Raw genomic sequence first — 21,819 nt, 5'->3', positions numbered from 1 at the left:
GATGAGGGTAGGGTAGTTTTTTGTTTGTTTGTTTGTTTGTTTTAAGATTTTTTAGAGGTGGCTAGTGGGTTAAGATTTTTTAAATATTTATTCGACAAGAGAGAAAAGCACAAGCAGGAGGAGCAGCAGAGGGAGAAAAAGAAGTAGGCTCCCCACTGAGCAAGGAGTTAGTTGGGGGCTCCATCCCAGGACCCCGAGGTCTTGACCTGAGCCAAGGGCAGATGCTCAACCAACTGAGCCACCCAGGTGCCCTGAGACTAGATTTTTTTTTTTTTTTTAATTGTTGTAAAGGAAAAGGAAGCTAACAGTGGAGACTAACTTTGGATGGTCAGGAAAAACTTAATTTGCATGGTTGACAACTGCGCCAATATCTGAAGAGGGAAAGAGGATTCGGGGTAGAAAGAATGGCCAATCAAATGCCCCTGGACAAGAAAAGAGCTTGGCTTGCTGGAGGAACCTCAAGGAAGTGAGTGTATGCGGTGCAGGGCTAGCCCAGGAGCCCAGTGCAAGGCAGGCTTTGAGAGAGAGGGGCAATGTTGGATCACAGGACCCTGTTTGAATGTGCGCAACTATATCTCCAAAGCTGTGATTCCTGCATGGCTCTGTGATTCTGCCGCTGTCCTTTATGTCACTGTTATTAAATTATAACCCCTTGTGCCTCAGATCTCTTTTTAGCTTTTTTTAAAGATTTTATCTATCTATTTGAGAGAGGGAGAGCAGGAGAGAAAGAATAAGCAGGAGGAAGGAGCAGAGAGAGTGGGAGAAACAGACTCCCCCCCCCACCCCCCGAGCCTGATGCGGGACTCAGTTCCAGGGCCCTGAGATCATGACCTGAGCCAAGAGGCAGATTTTTAACCAACTGAGGCACCCAGGCGTTCACTGTGCTTCAGATTTCTAACCTGTGAAGTTTTGCTCTACAAAAACCTTATTAGTCAAAATATCGCCTTTTGTGAGAGCTAATGATCAGATTATAATTGGTAATGATAATCCCTTACACTTAGATACTTTAAAGCATTAGTTTTAGAATTAGTTTTAGAAAAATTTCTTTTCATACAGAGTAGGTCTTGGAATTTTAAAGCCAGAATGGGCATGAGAACATCGCCTCATGGTCTGAGGAGGAAACATTGGTTAGGAGATTTCCCTCAGATTCTAGCTGTTGTTCCATTAGAGTAGCACCTTTGAAAAGAAATATAACAGAAACGACACACGCAAGCATCATGTGTAATTTTAAGTTGGCTAGTAGCGACATTAAAAAGGATTAGATAAAATCAATTTTACGATATATTTCACCTAATTCAAAACATGAAAACGATCATTTCAACAGGCAGTCAATATGAAAATTATCAATGAGCTATTTTAAGTTCTTTTATTATATCAGGACTTTGACATCCAGAAGTATTTTACAGTTACGCTACATCTCATTTTGGACTGGCCATGTTGCAAGTGTTCCCTAGCCACAGGAGGCTAGTGGCTACTGCACTAGACCATCCAACACTGGAGTCTCATAATGAGGAAGGCAGCCAGACCAAGGACTGATACCTCCCTCTTTACAGATGAGAACACTGAGGCCCAGAAACTAACTGACAAATCATGGACCTGGTGGTGGAGTTGAGTTAGGACTAGACTCTACATTTCTTGTCAAGTGCTCTTTCTCAAATCATACTTCCCTCCCCTTGAGAATAAGAAGGAAGAACTACCAAAAACAAGTACCCATCTGTACTGGACACTGCACTGGGGCTTCATACTTTATTTAACTCTTACAGAGACCCTGTGGAGTTGATGTCACTTCTCCCATTTTCCATGAGGCTACTGAGGCTCCAAGAGCTTCTATTGTTGACAGTGGCAAGATGGCATCTGTCCTTGGAAGAAAATACTACAACCAGTATGAGGAAGATGTTGCTTGAGGCTGTAGGGGCCAAGGGCAAAGCTGCCCCAGGATGAGTCACTTTAGCATGAGTGTTATTTTGAGTTAAAGGTGATCAAAACCCAGCAGAAACAGGAAAAGCTCTTTCCCTGCTTCTCAACTGCCTAAACTCAACATTGGAAAGGAGAGCCTGCAACTGGAAGAGAGCTACAAACAGAAACTCCGTCTACCTAAGAAGCTTATCTGCATAATAGGGCAACCTTGTCTCCTTTCTTGGTCTTACACAAGAGCCTTCCTCCCCCTTTGTATTCTCAGGCCCTACCTCTCTCCTTAGATAAGCTTCATAATGCTTCATTGTTTTTGGAATCTCATGTCGTGTGGATGCCCCATAAATATGCCTATGAAATTTGATTTTCTCCTGTTATTCTGTCTTGGGTAAATTTGATTCTAAGTCCAGCTAGAAGGACCTCAAAGGGCAGAGGAAGGTCAACACCTACTGAGTTGAGGCGGTCTTAAACATCACAGGGCTACCCCAGGAATTCCACCAGGGATTCCTCCAACCAGCTACATGGGACACTGAATGGATAAGCTCTCAATGACCCCAGTCCCAGGAAGACTGCTCTTCAGCTCTTCCTTATGTAGCTCCTTCCCCCTACTGCCACTGCTCCAAATCCGTACAACCAGGAGCACAAGAAAAGGATCCAGCTACCCCATGTGGGCTAAGTGTAAACTAAGCTCCAAGCTACAGGCCAGTCAGTATCATTTAAACAGATGCCTTTAGTGCCAAGGACAAATCCAGTGACAGAGAAAAGGGGACAAGAAGAAGCAACCATTCCTGAACCAGAGACCCTGTCACAGTTCTTAACAGTCAAGCTTTCAGGGAAAAGGTAGGCTAAGGGACTGAGGCCAGCATGTAACTGTCTGTTGTGACCATGCAATCAGATGCCCTTTCCACAACACTCAAGTGCGGCCCATAGATGTGTTTTTTGGCCAGGAAAAGTCTTAGGTGATAGATTCAAATGCTCCCATGCCAGAGGTGAGAAAAGGAAGGTCAGAGTCATAGTAACTCCAGAGTTCATGCTCATAAGAACCACACCATACACTTCCCTACTATGTGTAAAGCTCTAAGCAAGTAGAGAAAACCAGGTCTCCATTTAAAAAAGCGAGGCAGGATAAAAATACCCCCAAATCTAGTCTGTCAGCACAGGGAATTATTTGAAGTTGGAAGCAAGCCTCAGTATTTTTTTAAGTAGGAGGCGCCCTCCCTTTCTGCTACCTGCAGGTGCAATTTCCAGTCCTTTCTCCAAAAGAAACATTTGGCTTTCTACAGAGAACCTCTGAGACCTCATGTGACTGAAAATGGAAGAAGGGGAAAGAGGCCCTCATCACACCCCATCCCCAAACCCCAATGGGGAAGCTGAGGTTGGGCCCCTGTAGATCCATTTATTTTAGAAGGTACTTGGTTCTGAAGCATTTGTTTCAGAAATTACCCCCATGCTCCATCAATAGTAGCTTTCAACGGCTCTTCCCGGCCCTTCCCGGGTGGCCTTGTCTCTTTTCAATTTCATTTCCTGTTGGAAAGGATAAACAGGTAACTGTTTAATGCCACTGACTGGACTCATTTAACAGAAAAAGCAGGACCCGAGTGAGGCTGGGGAACCAGGGTGGGGTTGATGGGTGGAACAGAGCAGCTGGGTGAAGAGAAAGGCATCACAGAACACCAACGGCAGGGCTTATTCTACTGCTTCTGCTTGTAACGAAGTAGCTCCTAGGAGGCTGGTCTAGGAACACACATGTAATCAGCTGCCATGTTAGATGTGGATCCCTAGACTTGGCCTGGAGGCCTTGGTGGGATCCTGGCACTGCCACACTCTACTGGTGCCCTTCCATCAACTCCTTCAAGACTGATGAGCCTCAGTAGCCGGTCTGTTCTCCCATACAAGGTGCTACAAATTCAAATGATACATGCAATGTGCTTAGCCAGTGTCTCGCACATAGTAGGTATTCACTTGCAGCAGCCGAGAACCAGCATAGAAACCCAAACAATGTAGCGCCATATTTCCTATTACATGCCAGACACTGTTGGGCAATAAGAGCATGCTTATAGACGACAGAGTCCCTGGCTTTCAAACAGGCAGGCACGAAACAGATAATTTCAATACAGCATGGGTAAGGATCCTAATCAGGATAGACATGGGGAGATGTGTACCCCACATATGAAGCGTCTAGGGGCACTGTTAATGGCATGGTCAATAGGACTGATAAAAGGACTCATTCATTGTCTCTCTCCAGAATGCAAGGTCCAGCAAAGCAGGAACGCTGCTGCCTGTACCCGTTAGGAGCACTGTAGCCATTAGGAGCACTGAGGGAATGCTTGAGGTGGTCTTAAGTAAAGAAGGAATTAGCCAGGAGGAGAATGAGGTTAAAGGCAATCCATTCAGAAGAAACTACATGAACAAAAGTACGGAGACTAGAAACAGAGCGATACATTTAGGGAATTAGAGGCAGGTTGTTGAAACATAAGGAGTATAAAGTATGGGGGAAGGGATGGGGTGAGAGGAGTCAGTGTGGGAGTAAGGCCATGGAGAACCTTGCTTATCAAGTTGAGTGTGGTGCTGGTGTGGGTGAACACACAGGTGTGGAAGGCCAGGATGGAAAAGCTGCGGACACGGGCTGATTGAACAGGATCTAAAATCTCGAAAATATGCTTTCCCTACATGCCTGCCAAAGTACCTATGACTTTTTTTTTTTACAATAAACCCCAAAGTAATAACCATATTAACCAAAAACAGCTGTTACTTCTTATTCTCCAATTAGTTTATCAGATTTGGGAGCCAGGTCAATTTTCCCAACAACCAGATGAGGTAATTACTTTTGTTATCTCATCTTACAAGAGAGGGGACCAAAGCACAGATCGGTTGAGTGGCTTGCCCAAAGTCACACAGAACGTAGGCAGTAGATACAGGATTCAAACTTAGTCACCAGGGCCCCAGAGTTCATTCTCTTAACCACCATGTTATCTCAAACCTACCTTCATTTCATCATTTCTGTCTTCAGCTGAATGCACCTACTGTTTGACCCGTTTGATGAGCTTTTAATTTCAATAGCTCTATTTTTCAGTTCTAGAATTTCTACTTGGTTCTTTTAAAATCTTCTTTTTTTATCACTTGCCCTAAGATTTCCATTTCCTCTTCACCATGAGACATTTTATTTATTTATTCTTCCCATGAAACATTTTAAACATATTTTCTTTCTCAAATCGATCTATTGTCTTTAGTTTCAAAGGCCTGAGCTCCTCCTCTGTGTTTTGTCTACCAACTCTTGCTAATGCTGGGTTTTGTTTATTCCTCTCTTGCACGTTCTATACTTCTTAAAAGTGCACTTAACCTCAGTAGGAATCTGCTGTTGTTATTTAGTGGTTATGATTTTTTAAAAATTTCATTTTTGGTGGGAGCGCCATAGGCACTGGGATGTCGAGACATTTTGTGAGCTAGTTTTAGGTTGTCCCCAGTCAGGGTCTCAGAGTTTAATCAATTCCAGACCAAGTTTTTACATTCGCTTCTCAGTTTGTAGCTTGCTTGCGTATGACATGAGAAGAACTCCAACCCCCAAGCCCCATGTAACACAGGTTGGGGTCTGTATTTCCCCTGGGTGATCCCAACAACCCAGGGTAGTTCATAGACTTCCACACCACACCCTCAGTAGAACTGGCCTTTCTTGCTCGGTTCAGTCATCCCTCACTGACAGTCTAAGCAATGAACTTGTTTCTTATGGCTTCAGTTGTCATCTCCATGGGATATTGAAACTCTAGCCCCAGAGAACCATACACATTTCCCATATTTTTATAAAACCTTTTATTTAATTCCTTCTTGCTGATCATTGCTCTACCGACCATGAAGCTTTCTCTTTTGGCACCTGGAGATTTCTCCTTTTTGGGTATCAGCCTGTCAGTGAATTTTTTTCATTGCATCCTTCCACCAGCATCTCTGTGTAATTAGGGGGGAATGTCCCTTGACAGCCCAATCTATCAAAATGACCAGAAGGCTTTGATTAAACATTTAGATATCAGTCTTTCCCACCTGGCTCTGTGTTCAGGGAGGACGGAGACCTTTGTCTCATTCATCTTTCAATACTAATTTTTCAGACGGTGCCCAGACCAGAGAAGGAAGCAAAAAAGATCTGATCAATGAATAAAAGAATTAATCAGCTTTCTTTCTCATTCTAATGGGAATGAAAGGCCATATACTAATTTTCTTCTAGAGAAATATAACACCAAGAATCTCTGGAAAGCCATCCATGCCCTCTGGAAGGCCAAATTGAACAAACAAAAAGCGGGGGGCCTGTCTTAGGCCAGCTTTTTAGCAAGTAGGTTCATAGCTATCGACACTACTTTTTTCTTGAAGGGCACCCACTGCTAATTACCGTGCTGGTCTGGTAGAAGTTCAAAGCTTGGCAGCCTCGCCCCATGACTGCATGTAGCTGATGTCCTTTTATAGCCATAACCGGAACCTGATCAAAACATGTGTGTACAATGATATCATTTTTACTGCTGGTGTCATAAGGAGCTTGCCAATTATGTTCACATTCTTGAAAGCACCTAGCAAAGTGCTTGTCACAGAATGGGCACTGAGTGGACATTTAGCGGGCTTTACGTTTTCTTTCACATTAAAAAAAAATAATAATAAGTATTTGTTGAAAATCCACTGCCTCCTAGGCATGGTGCCTGGTGCTGGACATGGAGAGGATAACATACAGTCCCCTGTTTTCATCCTAAATTAGAAAAAGAATGTCCAAAATAAAATTGACAAGAGAAAATTATTCTAAATGCCTTCTCATTTAAGGTGAAAAGATATCTCACATCATCCCACCACCCTAAAATGCCTAACAAAGTATAACCACCAACATAACCTTGCCTATTACTGTTTTATAAGCTTCTCTCGCTTCAGGGAGAAAATACAACTCCCAGGGAACACACAGGCTGACAAAGAGAGCTGATTATCGAAGTCGTCTGACACAGTGACTTTTGAGCTTTTGTCACTATAATCCCAGAACCTAGAATCATACCTGAACTAAAGCAGAAGCTCAGTAAGTTTGTTGAATGTATTTGCACATATAGATACAGATGTGCCCATCCATGTATATGTCCTGAGATACATTGTGATTCATTATTCCACACATACTGATGGAGGATTTCCTATGAACAAGAGTCTGCCCTAGACTTGGTGATGGAGACAAAGACAAAGACCAAGGACAAAACAGAAATCCTACTTAACAAGGAACTTCCAAGCTTCAGAATGAGATACACAGTTATATAAATCACCGTGATGTAACACAGAAAATGCGAAGAGGAGCAGAGGAAAGGGCTATGGAAGTTGCAAAGAAGGAAAGGTCACTTCCTGCGGAGGGATTAGATAAGACTGTGGCTAATAGAGAATTTGTTCTCGGTCTTGAAGAGTAAGTAATTTGTGGCATGCAGAAGGGAGAGAATGGTTAGTGGCAAAGAAAAAAGGGGCGATTCAGTTGGAAAGAACAGCTTAGGCAAAAGCTAGGGAAAGAAAAGCACAGGGTAAATAAAAAGAAATAGAAATGTTGCTGGAGATGCATAAAGAGACATAAAGGGGAGGAAATGGAAACAAGCCCGGGAGGGTGGGATGAGCCAGCCTGCAGGGGCTTTGACGGTCTCGATTTACCATTCCAGGACACGGGATCTCTATGGAGGAGCCAGTGCTTAGCCTCTGGCGGAGCTTAATTAATACTACAACAACTTCACAGCAGGAACCTGTTCCCCACGTGCGCGCAGGAAGCCGCCATCTGTACGCACAGGCAATTACAAACATTCCTAACACTCTGCCCTGAACTCTGCAAGCACATCAAATACTCGCTGGAAAAGGTCACCCAGCAAACAGCTCTGATCAATCCTGGCCCAGGCAGAATCAAATCCCCTAAATAAGATCCACTAGATGCGGTGTCAGGAAGGTCAGAAACAACCCTATTTCACATCTTGAAGCGTTTTTACCATATGGAACTTTTAGAGGAAGAAGGGAAAGGAAAGAGGGGGGGGGAAAAAACCCCTCCCCAGAAATAATAGAATTCCAAGTAATTAAATGTTAAATAATCACAAAGTAAGTAAGGGATTTATTTTGGCCCCCGCCACTATCTAAGGATCTAAAAAGCAGTTGATTTCAAAGAAGGCCATGCCAGGATTAAAAATGGAGTTTCACGCCCCCCCCCCCCGCCCCCCGTCCTATGCATCCCCATTGTGTACCTTTGTCGAGTTCACTTGAAATGTTCCACGATGAGGTAGGCACTAACTCAGCAGTGACTGACAACTCTGTTTCTGGAAAGAAAAAGAAGGGAGGGGAGAAAGACAGGGTGAGTGTAAATATATAAGTAACTTATGGGCTGTTAGAAGCATTATGGGAGACTTCCAAATGCCCTGCCCTGGGAGAGAGACCAGTGCCATCCCAGAGCTTATTAAGCAGGAATGCCCGGGGAAGGCTCCTGATTTACAGAGGCTATCCAGGGGAAGAATCGGTAGACCAGCGTGCAAGCCTGTTTTCTTTGAAACATGGACTTGAAAATTAAAATACAAATATTTCATGAACAAAAAAATTCAAGCCTGCAGAAATGACCGAACATTGTCAAACATCAACTTTTCTTTTTCTCGTTAGAAGACCACTCCTAGACTATTCAGTAGTCTTTCCATGGAAAAGGAGAGCTACATTGCTGATTTTATTTGTTGTATTTGTGAATTGATGGGATTTTTATTAGTAGAGAAATCTGTCTCTATGTGGAAGCTTATAGTCAAGACAAACGAAACCTAAGTATTTGAAGACGAGAGTCAACCAAGGCAACTCAATTTAAAAGGCAATTTTCAAAACCACCATTAATTAAAGCAAACATGAAGATCAACAATCTACAGGGTACAATATACTATGGAGATATAAAAATTCTTTAGTAATAGACTGAAATATACAAATTATATTTTTATTGTTTTTGAAATTTTAAGTGACAACTGTCACTTAACTTAAACACTGTCCTACTAGCACATTTTATTAAGGTTTCACTAACCTTCTCTTAGGCTACACACACACACACACACACACACACACACACACTGTATTACAGAACTATAGTACTGAGCAATATCTCAGAGAACTCAGAGCCTGTGACATTGGATACATGGCACCCCAGGGTACCGGGACGGCTCCGTCAGTTAAGTGTATGACTTTAGTTCATGTCATGATCTCCAGGTCCTGGGAGTCCTCGCTCAGCAGGGAGTCTGTTATCCCTCTCCCTCTCCTTCTACTCCTCACCCAGCTTGTGCGTACTCTCTCTCTCTCAAAATAAACAAATAAAATCTCTTTAAAAAGAAGGAGAGAGAGAGAGAGAGATGGCACCCATGCTGTCAATTCCCTTTCCTTCATTCGAGTGCAGACCTCCTTAATCAAGTATGGCTCCTTTTCCCTATGAAACCTGGGACTTGCCTTAGGGTCTTTTTGACAGAGTGCTCTAGGCAGCCACTAAAAATGGTTCTGAAATGCAAGGTGAACTTTTTAGTGAGTGGAAGAACTGGGATTCAGATCTAGGTCTGTTACTGCCCACACACCTCCTCATAGCTCATGCTACCTGGTACTCAACTCTGTGAAACCTGATTTGTTTTTCATCTTGCCTCTCTCTCGGCTTCACCTTTTTACCTAGATAAGCACATTTTCTACCATTTCCTTATTTACTGATGGGGCTTGGCTGCCACTTGGCCATAGAAGCCACACACCATAGTCAGTGAACTTTGCCAAGAACAGGATGTTTACCCACTGAGACCTTGCAAAGGCCCACTTTTAGTTTGTCTACTGAGTCTCTGATCAACCTGTCACACACAACAGAGACAAAGGGGTTGTTTGGTTAGTGCAGAACTCCTAGGGTTTGCCTCTTTCCCTGTCTAAGCGGCACCTGGGAAAGAAAGTAGAAGAACCCCAACCCAAACGGCCCCAGTCCCTTCCTATGTCCTGAGTTAAAAACAGCAGAGCTTCTTTTAAGGGGACCTGAAACCAGATGGGAAGTATGGCAGGAACCTGAAAGCACATAAGATTCCAAAATATGAAAGAAAAAAGAAAAACGTATCCCAGATAGGAAAAATGCTTCACCCCAAACCACAGTGCTTCTGCCCGCGATGAACCATTTGTCCTGCGAATGAATAATTCGTGCAGGTGATTCCACGAGGAAGATCTAACTGCCTACACTTGGGGGCCCTCCATGAATGACCCCAACCACAGCTCTACCCTCACCCCAATCCTGCCGCCACCCACTTTGGCTCTTTGAATAATGGCCCCTTGTTTGCTGTATTATGGATGACTGCGGTTCACCATATAAAAGAGCTCATCAAGCACTCCAGTACCCAGACTTCAGGGAGCTGGGGAATAGAAGCATGGCAGCCAAGGCAGCGTTTCAGGCAAGGAAGCAAAAGGTGGGGAAGTGGTGGGATTAAGATCGACCTTGACAGTATTTACATTCAACATTTTCATAGCTTCATCTTACTGCTGCTCACAGTTACACTGCCAGAAATACAGGTTTCATTTTACAGTATTAATTTTATAGAAAGTTAGCCCGATGTCACTTGGTTTTTCTAACCTGAGTTTGAATTGCTGATTGAATATAATTTGGGACCGATGACAAATGAATAGATTCTTGGCACTGCTAATGGCAAAATTGTTCCCCATGTGTCTCTGGACACTAATGACTACTCTGCTCTTGGACTAAGGCAACGATAATTTCAATTCACAAGCTTATTAAGTGATTGTGATGATTCTGAGGAATTTTGTTCTTGGTCGCAAGATTTATTCCTTTAGATAACCACATGTTCAGCTTTTCAGATAAAATGATCATAAAAACAGATAAAATATTTTAAAATATGAATAACCTCCCTAAAAAATATTATCTTCCAAGGCCACATTTTTTAAAAGAAAGGCCGATTATTTTCTGTGCAAAGTGTAGTAATAGTAATACCCCCTCACAAAAAATGATGTTAATAGGCTTCCCCTCCCCCAAAAGGAAGGCTGACCTTTATGTGAGAAAAATTCAGTACTTCTCAACTTGCACTCCATGGAGTTCACAGTCAGTAGCAGCTTTAGAGAGGCACAACCACCAGCTTTGTCCACGTAGGATTTCCACTAATGAATTCAGCTTCTTTCCTACATCCTCATCATGGCCAAAGGATAAGATATTTCCAAGTACATTTAATAACTGCTAGCAACATCTCTTTGTATTAAATTATTGTGGTAAGAACAAACTAATATGGGCCAATTAGGAGATAGTAGACTATTTAATGGAAGCACACACCTAGATTAAAATACTAATTTCATGATCATGAGCAAGTTACTTAAAAACTTTTGCCCTCTATTTTCTCATCTATAAAATGGGGACAATAAAAGCCACCTCACAGGATTGTGGTAAGGATTACATTAGATTATGGTCCAAAGTGGACCTGTACACTGTCCAGCACAGAGTGGACCTCCACGATCTTCTGTGCCTTCCTCCTGGTCTAATAAAGAAGATAATAGCCACCCTCTAAGCAGACATCCTCCAGTCAGCGGTTATGTCACTGTCTAGGTTTGAAATAACACATTCTCCATGCTTTTAGGAAAGACTCTGTATTTCTCATGCTCTACTAATCTAAGCCAATCTTTTCATTTTTGTGAGGTTTTCCCCAAATTGGTCACCAGTTCTCTTAAGAACATAAGTGCTTTTATGCATTTTTACCCAATTTAGGCAAATCAAGCGTATTTTATAAAACTCCAGCCCTTATCTTCCCTGACCTCTGCAGGAGGGCAAACCATTCTTCTCCCGATTTGATCAATAGGAGCTATTATCTTTGCAGTTTCACTGATGATTGACTTCTTGGCACTGATTCTGCAAACCATAAGGTTTTGGTATTTAAGCCTGAACAGTGGGAGTGTTATTTGGAGGAAAGGAAAAAAAAAAAAAAAAAAAAAAAACCAAGCCTTGAATCCTCCTCATTGATAAAAGCCTGTGCTCTCTGAAAGGATTACTGGTTCATCTCAGCAGTTGGCAGGTAGAGACCCCACGTTCACAGGATGTAGAAGCTCTTGCAAGAAGCACTCAGCCATGCCACATCCTGTATCCTGAAACAAGGACACGTGAGCTTACACAGACATAGACCAGCATACTCAGGAGACTCGTGGCCAGCCCCATGGTCACAGGGCCAAGTATGAGGGAATAAATGGCTACCCCAGTGTCCTTCTTGACCAGAGCCCCTGAGTCCCAGAATGTTATACTCAGGTATGCCTTAGATATTTTTTATGCCCACTGGATTTTGGGGGGGGGGGTAATTTTATAGAGCAACATCAGAGGCTTTAGAGGGAGAGAGGACAAGAGGACAGGGCTCTAGACCCTTCTTCAACAGGAACAACTTTCCATATCTCTGTTTTAACTATCAGATATTGTAGAAAAGTCTCTGATGCTTTAAACAAAACAAACAAACAAAATTAAGCCTCTCCTATGGTACAGGCTCACTTTACAGATGAAGAAAATGAGGGCCACAGAGGTCAAGTGAATTGGTGAAAATCACAGAAGTTCTAAATAAACCCAGGCCTTAGAAATGACTTAGAAATAAATGCATGCTCCCTTCTCTCTGTGTTCCATTATCTTCTGTCTGTGCCCCTAAGACGTGCTATGTATCCTTAGAAGCTGAGTTCAGAGACGCACAGAAGGCATTTTCAAACAGCTAGGGTCAGTCACACAAAATGGGTACACTTTCCTCTCTGCTCATGCTCACTGAGGCCCAGGGGAGGGTGGGAAGGAGGTGGGCATGCTGATGGCTTCAAGTTCCCAGCTATGCCATGTCATTCTAGATATTATTTGGTGATGGCTCTCAGCCATGGTTCCTTCCTGTCTCCAGTGCCTGAGTGGAGGAGAAGACCATAGCCATAAGTTACCATTACTTGTAAGTTTCCTTCACGGAAAGCACCTGTTTGGGAAAGTAACAACCGGGCAGGGCACGTTCCCTAACAGTACAAGGGGTCAGTCAGCCAGGGCACTGTCCCAGCTCTGGGGTCCTGAAAGAGGGGCCCCTCCACTCTGGAGAGAGCAAACTTAGAGCCTTTCTCACCCCATGTGAGATAGTCAGGACTGGAGAATTAATTACTAGGCTCAGTATCCACTATGACCTCATAATCCTCAGTGACCTCAAATTTGGATTTCTGATGTAATCTTTGAACAAAGTTATCAGGACAGTCAAAGACCAAAAAGAGAGCACAATTCTGCCACCTTAAACCCCCTGCTCCATCCCTAACCACATTACCTACATGACACTATGAAATCATATTTTTAAAATAAAACCTGTAATAACTTTGCAAATAGCATAATTATAATGCAGGTGGTAAAGCCATTAATTTGTTGAAGAAAAATTTTAAGTATACCAAAATTTGTGGTATTATTCATACTTTTGTAGAAAGGGAATTGTTAAAAAAAAAAAAAGTCCAGGCTTTCTTAATGTGTGAGGGTCTCAGAGATCTTGTCAACAAGTTCATAGGTACCATGACTATCTCCATTCTTAGACTGAAGAACCGGAGGTAGACATATAAGGGCACTTATCTACTCAGCTTGTTGGGAAAGGGGTAGGATTTCTGATCAATCTGGGCAGGGCAGTCTGACAGCAAAACCAGAGTGTCTCCAACTGTGACCCAATCAGGGGGCAGGGGGATGCTGAAAGGTGTAGCCACTTCTCTCTGGCTTAGGCCCCCCTTCAGCCCCAGAAGATCCCTGTGAATTCTAAGCTCTGTAGAACACAATTTGACAATGGGTATCTGAAACATTATACCTCCTTCCTATCAATGCCCAGTTTCTTAATTCTAAAATCCTAAAAGGACAGTGAGGAACACAAAGGGAGGGGGGGAAATAACTTCTTGAATCATCCTTAAGTGCCTTGTTTTTCTTTGAACACATTATTTGCTTCTTTAAGTCTTCTAAATTAATATTACAGATCACATGCACTTGTATTTAAAGGAATTATGTTACACAAAGCACCACAGTGACATACATCCTTTAAAGTCAATAAAAATAATCTTGGGAACTATCTTACTTAAAAAAATACCACACTTGGGCTCTCTTCCATGGAACTCTAGAGAGTCGCACACCCATTCACTCCCTCCCTCATTCATTCATTCAACACACATGTGTATAAGCACTTCCTATGTGTAAGAACTAGGAGGAAAAATCTTGTCCTGGTCCCTGACGTTTTTCAAGAACTCACAGTCCACTGGGAGAATATAGAAACACAACCATAAACTGCATGGCAGAGCAACAATAGAAACTGATAGAAATAATCTCCCCATACCATGAGTCATTCCTCCCAGCTTACCCCAAGCAGGCTAAAAACACCAACAATACTGAATAAAATATCAAAAAACAATAAATAATGCATAGCTGAGACTTAAAGGAAAGAAATTCTCAGGTGCCCCAAAGGAAGAAAACAGTAAGTAGAAGCTGATGTAGAAGGTGCCTTATAAATATAGACCCTCTGAGCTGGAGGCTCAGTTTCAATGCTCACTTGAAAACCAAAAATGTGGCCAGAGAGAGATCTAGGTTCTGGCTTAAAGTCTTTACTAGAGCCTAGGAGAACATCCCCATCTGTGGAAAGGAGCTGAACAACATTTCCTCCAATGAAGCTGCTGGATGCCTAGAATCTAAGAATTGGGAAAGGGAGAAGGCACATCTCTTCAAGAAATGAAAAGGGTATGTAAAGACCGGAGAATTCCAGTGTATCCTTCACCCAGTTTCTCTCCATGATTACAGCTTATATAATCATGGTACAGCATCAAAATAAGGAATTTGACATTGTTACTGTGCATATGTCAAGTTCTATGTTGTTTCATCACATGTAGATTTATATAAACACCTCTGTAATCAAGATCTTTATCTTGTCATGACCATCAAGATCTCTCTCATGCTATCCCTTTATAGTCATACCCATCATCGTCCTCCCAACCATTCCTAACACTTGACACACACTAACCTGTTCTCCATCTCTATAATTTTGCTGTTTTGAGAATGATATATAAATAGACCCCTATAATGCCCTTGGGACCCAACCAATTTGCTGCATGTATCAATGGTTTATTCTTTCTCATTTCTCATTGCTGGTTAGTATTCCATATATGGATATACCGCAATTTGTTTAACCCCTGACCTTCAGTGATTGGTTGTTTCCTTTTTTGGCTATTACAAATAAAACTGTTATAAATCTACTCATAGCCTTTGGTGCTAAATTCCGTATTTCAGTAAGAAGGAAGCTGAATCTAGAAGGAAGGAGTCATATGCAAGAAGCAATAATAAACGAATAATCTGGAAAATATGTTGAAAATGTTAAATGAGCCTTGATTCTAAAAATAAATATGTGATTAGAAGTAAAACAGTGGGAGGGAAGAGCAAAATGGCAGAAGAGTAGGAGAACTAAATATCATCAGGTCCCAGCTAGGTAGTTATCAAACCATTCTGAACTCCTACAAACTCAACAGAAGATAGGAGAAAAGAAGAGTAGCAATTCTAGGAACAGAAAATTGACCACTTTCCAGAAGGCAGGACATGTGTAGAATTGAATCCAAGGCAACATAAGGCAAGACAGACCTCAGGGGGAGGGGCTACCTCCTGGCAAGTAGTAGAGTAGTGCAGCACAAAATCAGAAGGTTTAGAATTTTGCTCCAGTGAGGGACCTCACTCCAGAGGCTAAGCAGCTGGGTGGAGCCCTTGCAGGGACAGTGTGGTCTCAGGAAACATGGGGACACAAAAAGACCAGGGATGCCTGAGTGTGGCATAGCTCCCAGGTATCAGAGCAGGGAAGCCAGCTATAGAGATGGAGATGAGGAGTGAGCTCTCAGCTCGGGGTTACCTTAAACTGTGATCCAAATCACAGTCAGGACACCTCTCTTTGAGCAGGGACCCCACAGGTGGTAGATCTGGAGAGACCCCTTCCTTCCTTCTCTAGGAGGAGCTGTGTGGGAGCACACTGCAGGAATCTGTTGCATTTGGACACTCCAAACGGGGCCATGTGCCAGAGACAGAAATGCTCAGGCACAGGCTGGGTGAGCACAGAGTGCGGCAGAGACCAGGGAGATGGGAGGAACTGACTACTTTACTCTGAGGATATACTGAGGAGTAGGGCCCCAAGCTCTTGGCTCCTACACAGCCCCAGAGATTGGGAGGCAACCATTTTCATTCCCGTCCTCCAGATATCTACAGAGAGCATTCATGGAACAAAAGCAACGAAGAGTGAAACTAAGCAGATTGCTTACCCTGGCCCCTGGCAGAGGCAGTGCAATTCCACCTCAGGCAAAGACATTTGAGAATCACTGCCACAGGCCCCTCCCCCAGAAGATGAGCAAGAACATCCAGCCAAGACCAAGAACTGTGAAACTCCAGAGCTAGGGGAAAGCAACACACAGAATTCATGGCTTTTTCCCCATGATCCTATAGTCTTACAAAGTTAAATTTTTTTAATTTTATTTTTTTCTTATTCTATTTTTTAAAATTTTTCCTCTTTCCTATATTAACATTTTTAAACTATTTTATCTTACCAATACCCTTTTAAAAATCTTTTTAAACCTTCATTGTTATAGCCATATTTTATCCCTTCATTGTATTTAACCTTATTTTTTGTATATACATAGGGTTTTTTCTTTAAAATGTTGGGATACAATTTCTTCTAATAGATCAAATATACCCTAAATCTAGTGCATGGCTTTGTTCTAGTCTTCAGCCTGATCACACTCTCTCTTTTTTTTTCTTTTTTCAACCAACTTCTTACCTTATCAATTCCTTTTTTATAATTTTTAAAATTTTCATCTTTACAATCCTATTTCATCCCTTCATCATGTTTATCCACATATATTTTTTTCTTTCTCTAAAATTTTGGGAGGTAGTTTCTTTTAACAGGCCAAAATATACACAAAATCAAGTGTGTGGCTCTGTTCTATTCACCAGTCTAATATATATATAAGACTGATATATATTAATCTACCTGTACATACATTACTAATGTACTTTTGTCTACACATACATTATGAAGGTACTAATGTACATTAGTCTAATGTATATTAGACTGCTGAATAGAACAGAGCATATATATGAATACACACAGACACACACACACACACACACACATTTTTTCTTTTTTCCTCCCTTTCTTCTCTCCCCAGTTTCAGGTCTCTTCTGATTTGGGATCATTGATACCCTTTTAGAATTTTGTTCTCTCATTCATCTATTCTTATCTGGATAAAATGACAAGGGAGAAAAACTCACCACAAAACAAAAGAACAAGAGGCAGTACCAACAGCTAGGGACCTAATCAATACAGACATTAATAATATGTCAGAAATAGAGTTCAGAATGATAATTATCAAGGTGCTAGATGGGCTTGAAAAAAGCATGGAAGATATTAGAAAATCCCTTTCTGGAGAAATAACATACCCTTCTGGAGAGAAAAAAACCTAAAATCTAACCAAGTTGAAATAAAAAAGCTATTAATGCAGGGCAATAAAAAAAAATGGAGGCTCTTGCTGCTAGGACAAATGAGGTAGAAGAGAGAATTAGTGATATAGAACACCAAATGATGGAGAATAAAGAAGCTGAACAAAAGAGAGAAAAACAACTACTGGACCACGAGGGGAGAATTCAAGAGATAACTGATACCATAAACAAAACAATATTAGAATAATTGGGATCCCAGAAAAAGAAGGAAGAAAGAGAGGTAAATAGGAGCAAATTATAGCAGTGAATTTTCCTAATTTGGCAAAGGGAACAAGCATCAAAATCCAGGAGGCAGAGAGAACCTCCCCCCAAATCAATAAAAATAGGTACACACACATCATCTAATAGTAAAACTTACAAGTATCAGTGACAAAGAGACAATCCTGAAAGCAGCTAGGGACAAGAGGTCTGTAAAATACAATGGTAGAAATATTAGATTGGCAGCAGATCTATCCACAGAGACCTAACAGGCCAGTAAGGACTGGCATGGTATACTCAAAGCACTAAACAAGAAAAACATGCAGCCAAGAATACTGTATCCAACCAGGCTGTCACTGAAAATAGAAGGAGTAATAAAAAGTTTCCAGGATAAACAAAAACTAAAAGAACCAAAACACCAAACCAGCCCTACAGGAAATATTGAAAGGGACCTCTAAGCAAAGAGAAAGCCTTAAAGTAAGAGACCAGAAAGAAACAGAGAAAATATACAGTAACAGTCACCTTATAGGCAATACAATGGCACTACCATATCTTTCATATTCATATCATTCTTTCAATTCATATCTTTCAATAGCTACCCTGAATGTAAATGGGCTAAATGCCCCAATCAAAAGACACAGGGTATCAGAATGGATTAAGAAAACAAGACCCATTAATATACTGTCTGCAAGAACCTCATTGTAGATCCAAAGACACCACCAGATTTAAAGTGAGGGGTTAGAAAACAATTTACCATGCTAATGGACATCAAAAGAAAGCTAGGGTGACAATCCTTATATCAGATAAATTAGATTTTAAGCCAAAGACCACAAGAGATGAGGAAGGACACTATATCATACTCAAAGGGTCTATCCAACAAGAAGATCTAATAATTTTAAATATCTATGCCCTTAACATGGGAACTGCCAAATATATAACCAATTAATAACAAAATAAAAGAAACATATTGACCATAATACAATAACAGTAGGGGACTTTAACACCCCCACCTCACTGAAATGGACAGATCACCTAAGCAAAAAATCAACAAGGAAATAAAGGCTTTAAATGACACACTGGACGAGATGGACATCACAGATATATTTAGAACATTCCATCCTAAAGCAACAGAATACACATTCTTCTCTAGTGCACATGGAACATTCTCCAGAAGAGATCACGTCCTTGGTCACAAATTAGGACTCAACAAATCAGGTCTCAATCAGGTACTTTTATCAGATACCAAAAGATTGAGATCATTCCCCGCATTTTTTCAGACCACAATGCTCTGAAACTAGAACTCAATCACAAGAGGAAAGAAAGTTGGAAAGAACCCAAATACATGGTGGCTAAAGAGCATCCTACTAAAGAATGAATGGGTCAACAAGGAAATGAAAGAAGAATTGAAAAAATTCATGGAAACAAATGATAATGAAAACAAAACTGTTTAAAATCTGTGGGACACAGCAAAGGCAGTCCTAAAAGGAAAGTATATAGCGATACAAGCTTTTCTCAAGAATCAAGAAAGGTCTCAAGTACACTACCTAACCCTACACCTAAAGGAGCTGGAGAAAGAACAGCAAAGAAAGCCTAAACCCAGTAGGAGAACAGAAACAATAAAGATCAGAGCAGAAATCAATGAAATAGACACCAAAAGAACAGTAGAACAAATCAATGAAACTAGGAGTTGTTTCTTTGAAAGAATTAAAAAGATTAATAAACCCCTGGCCAGACTTATCAAAAAGAAAAGAAAAAGGACCCAAATAAATAAAATCATGAATGCAAGAGGAGAGATTACAACCAACACCAAAGAAATACAAACAATTATAAGAACATATGATGAGTAACAATACACCAGCAAATTTGACGATCTGTAAGAAATAGATGCATTCCTAGACATGTATAAGCTACCAAAACTGAACCAGGAAGAAATAGAAAACCTGAACAGACCCATAACCAGTAGGGAGATTGAAACAGTCATCAAAAATCTCCCAACAAACAAGAGCCCAGGGCCAGACGGCTTCCCAGGGGAATTCTACCAGACATTTAAAGAAGAATTAATACCTATTCTCCTGAAATTGTTCCAAAAAATAGAAATGGAAGGAAAACTTCCAAACTCATTTTATGAGGCCAGCATTACCTTGATCCCAAAACCAGACAAAGACCCCATTGAAAAAGAGAATTACAGACCAATATCCTTGAAGAACACAAATGCAAAAATCTCACCAAAATACTAGCCAATAGGATCCAACAGTATATTAAAAGGATTATTCACCAAGACCAAGTGGGATTTATTCCAGGACTCCAAGTTTGGTTCTACATCTGCAAATCACTCAATGTGATACAATACATTAATAAAAGAAAAAACAAGAACCACATGATACTCTCAATAGATGCTGAAAAAGCATTTGACAAAGGACAACATCATTTCTTGGTCAAAACTCTTCAAAGTGTACACATAAAGGGTACAGACCTCAATATCATCAAAGCCATCTATGAAAAACCCACAGCGAATATCATTCTCAATGGAGAAAAACAGAGCTTTTCTTCTAAGGTCAGGGACATGGCAGGGATGTCCATTATCACCACTGCTACTCAACATAGTACTAGAAGTCCTAGCCTCAGCAATCAGACAACAAAAAGAAATTAAATGCATCCAAATCAGCAAAGAAGAAGTCAAACTATCACTCTTTGCAGATGACATGATACTTTATGTGGAAAACCCCAAAGACTCCACTCCAAAACTGCCAGAACTCATACAGGAATTCAGTAAAGTGTCAAGATACAAACAATGCACAGAAATCCGTTGCATTTCTATACACCAACAACAAGACAGAAGAAAGAGAAATTAAGGAGTCAATTCCATTTATAATTGCACCCCAAACCATAAGATACCTAGGAATAAAACTAACCAAGAAGGTTAAGAATCTGTACTCAGAAAACTATAAAGTACTCATGAAAGAAATTGAGGAAGACACAAAGAAATGGAAAAATGTTCCATGCTCATGGATTGGAAGAACAAATATTGTGAAAATGTCTATGCCACCTAATGCAATCTACCTGTTTAATGCAATCCCTATCAAAATACCATTAATTTTTTTCAACAAAATGGAACAAATAATCTTAATATTTATAAGGAACCAGAAAAGACCCCGAATAGCCAGAGAAATGTTGAAAAAGAAAACCAAAATTGGCAGCATCACAATTTCAGACTTCAAGCTCTACTACAAAGCTATAATCATTAAGACAGTATCATACTGGCACAAAACAGGCACACAGAAAAATGGAAGACAATAGAGAGGCCAGAAATGGACCCTCAAATCGATGGTCAGCTAATCTTTGACAAAGCAGGAAAGAATGTCCTATGTAAAAAAACAGTCTCGTCAACAAATGGTGTTGGGAAAATTGGACAGCCACATGCAGAAGAATGAAACTGGACCATTTCCTTACACCACACAGAAAAATAGCATCAACTGGATGAAAGACCTCAATGTGAGACAGGAATCCATCAAAATCCTTGAGGAGAATACAGGCAGTAACCTCTTTGACCTCAGCCACAGCAATGGCAAAAATGAAGTATTGGGACTTCATCGAGATCAAAAGCTTTTGCACAGCAAAGAAACAGTCTACAAAACCAAAAGACAACTAACAGAATGGGAGAAGATATTTGCAAATGATATATCAGATAAAGGGCTAGTATTCAAAATCTATAAAGAACTTATCCAACTCAACACCCAAAGAACAAATAATCCAATCAAGAAATGGGCAGAAGACATGAACAGACATTTCTGCAAAGAAGACGTCCAAATGGTCAACAGATACATGAAAAAGTGCTCCGTATCACTCGGCATCAGGGAAATACAAATCAAAACCACAATGAGATACCACCTCACACCAATCAGAATAGCTCAAATTAACAAGTCAAGAAACGACAAATGCTGGCAAGGATGCAGAGAAAGGGAAACCCTCCTACACTGTTGATGGGAATGCAAGCTGCTGCAGCCACTCTGGAAAACAGTATGGAGGTTCCTCAAAAAGTTGAAAATAGAGCTACCCTATGACCCAGCAATTGCACTACTGGGTATTTACCCTAAAGATACAAACATAGTGATCCGAAGTGGGTACATGCACCCCAATGTTTATAGCAGCAACGTCCACAATAGCCAAACTATCTAAAGACATCTGTCACTCAGAAGAAACAAGAGGCCCAAGAAAGA

The 21,819-nt window shown here is 41.1% G+C and overlaps 1 protein-coding gene across 1 annotated transcript in view; it reads right to left on the bottom strand.

The window, feature by feature from the left end:
• ROR1 (receptor tyrosine kinase like orphan receptor 1) overlaps nt 1-21,819 on the bottom strand; it is a 410,104-nt gene that overhangs the window by 167,674 nt on the left and 220,611 nt on the right. The window contains exon 2 of the mRNA XM_059135253.1: nt 8,130-8,201. Within this exon, the coding sequence (XP_058991236.1) occupies nt 8,130-8,201 (72 nt within the window). The remainder of the gene's footprint in view (nt 1-8,129; nt 8,202-21,819) is intronic.

The sequence above is a fragment of the Mustela lutreola genome, chromosome 10, assembly GCF_030435805.1.
Source record: "Mustela lutreola isolate mMusLut2 chromosome 10, mMusLut2.pri, whole genome shotgun sequence".
NCBI lineage: Eukaryota > Metazoa > Chordata > Mammalia > Carnivora > Mustelidae > Mustela > Mustela lutreola.
Note: the sequence above shows the minus strand (reverse complement) of the source record. Positions and strands in the feature narration are given on the sequence as shown.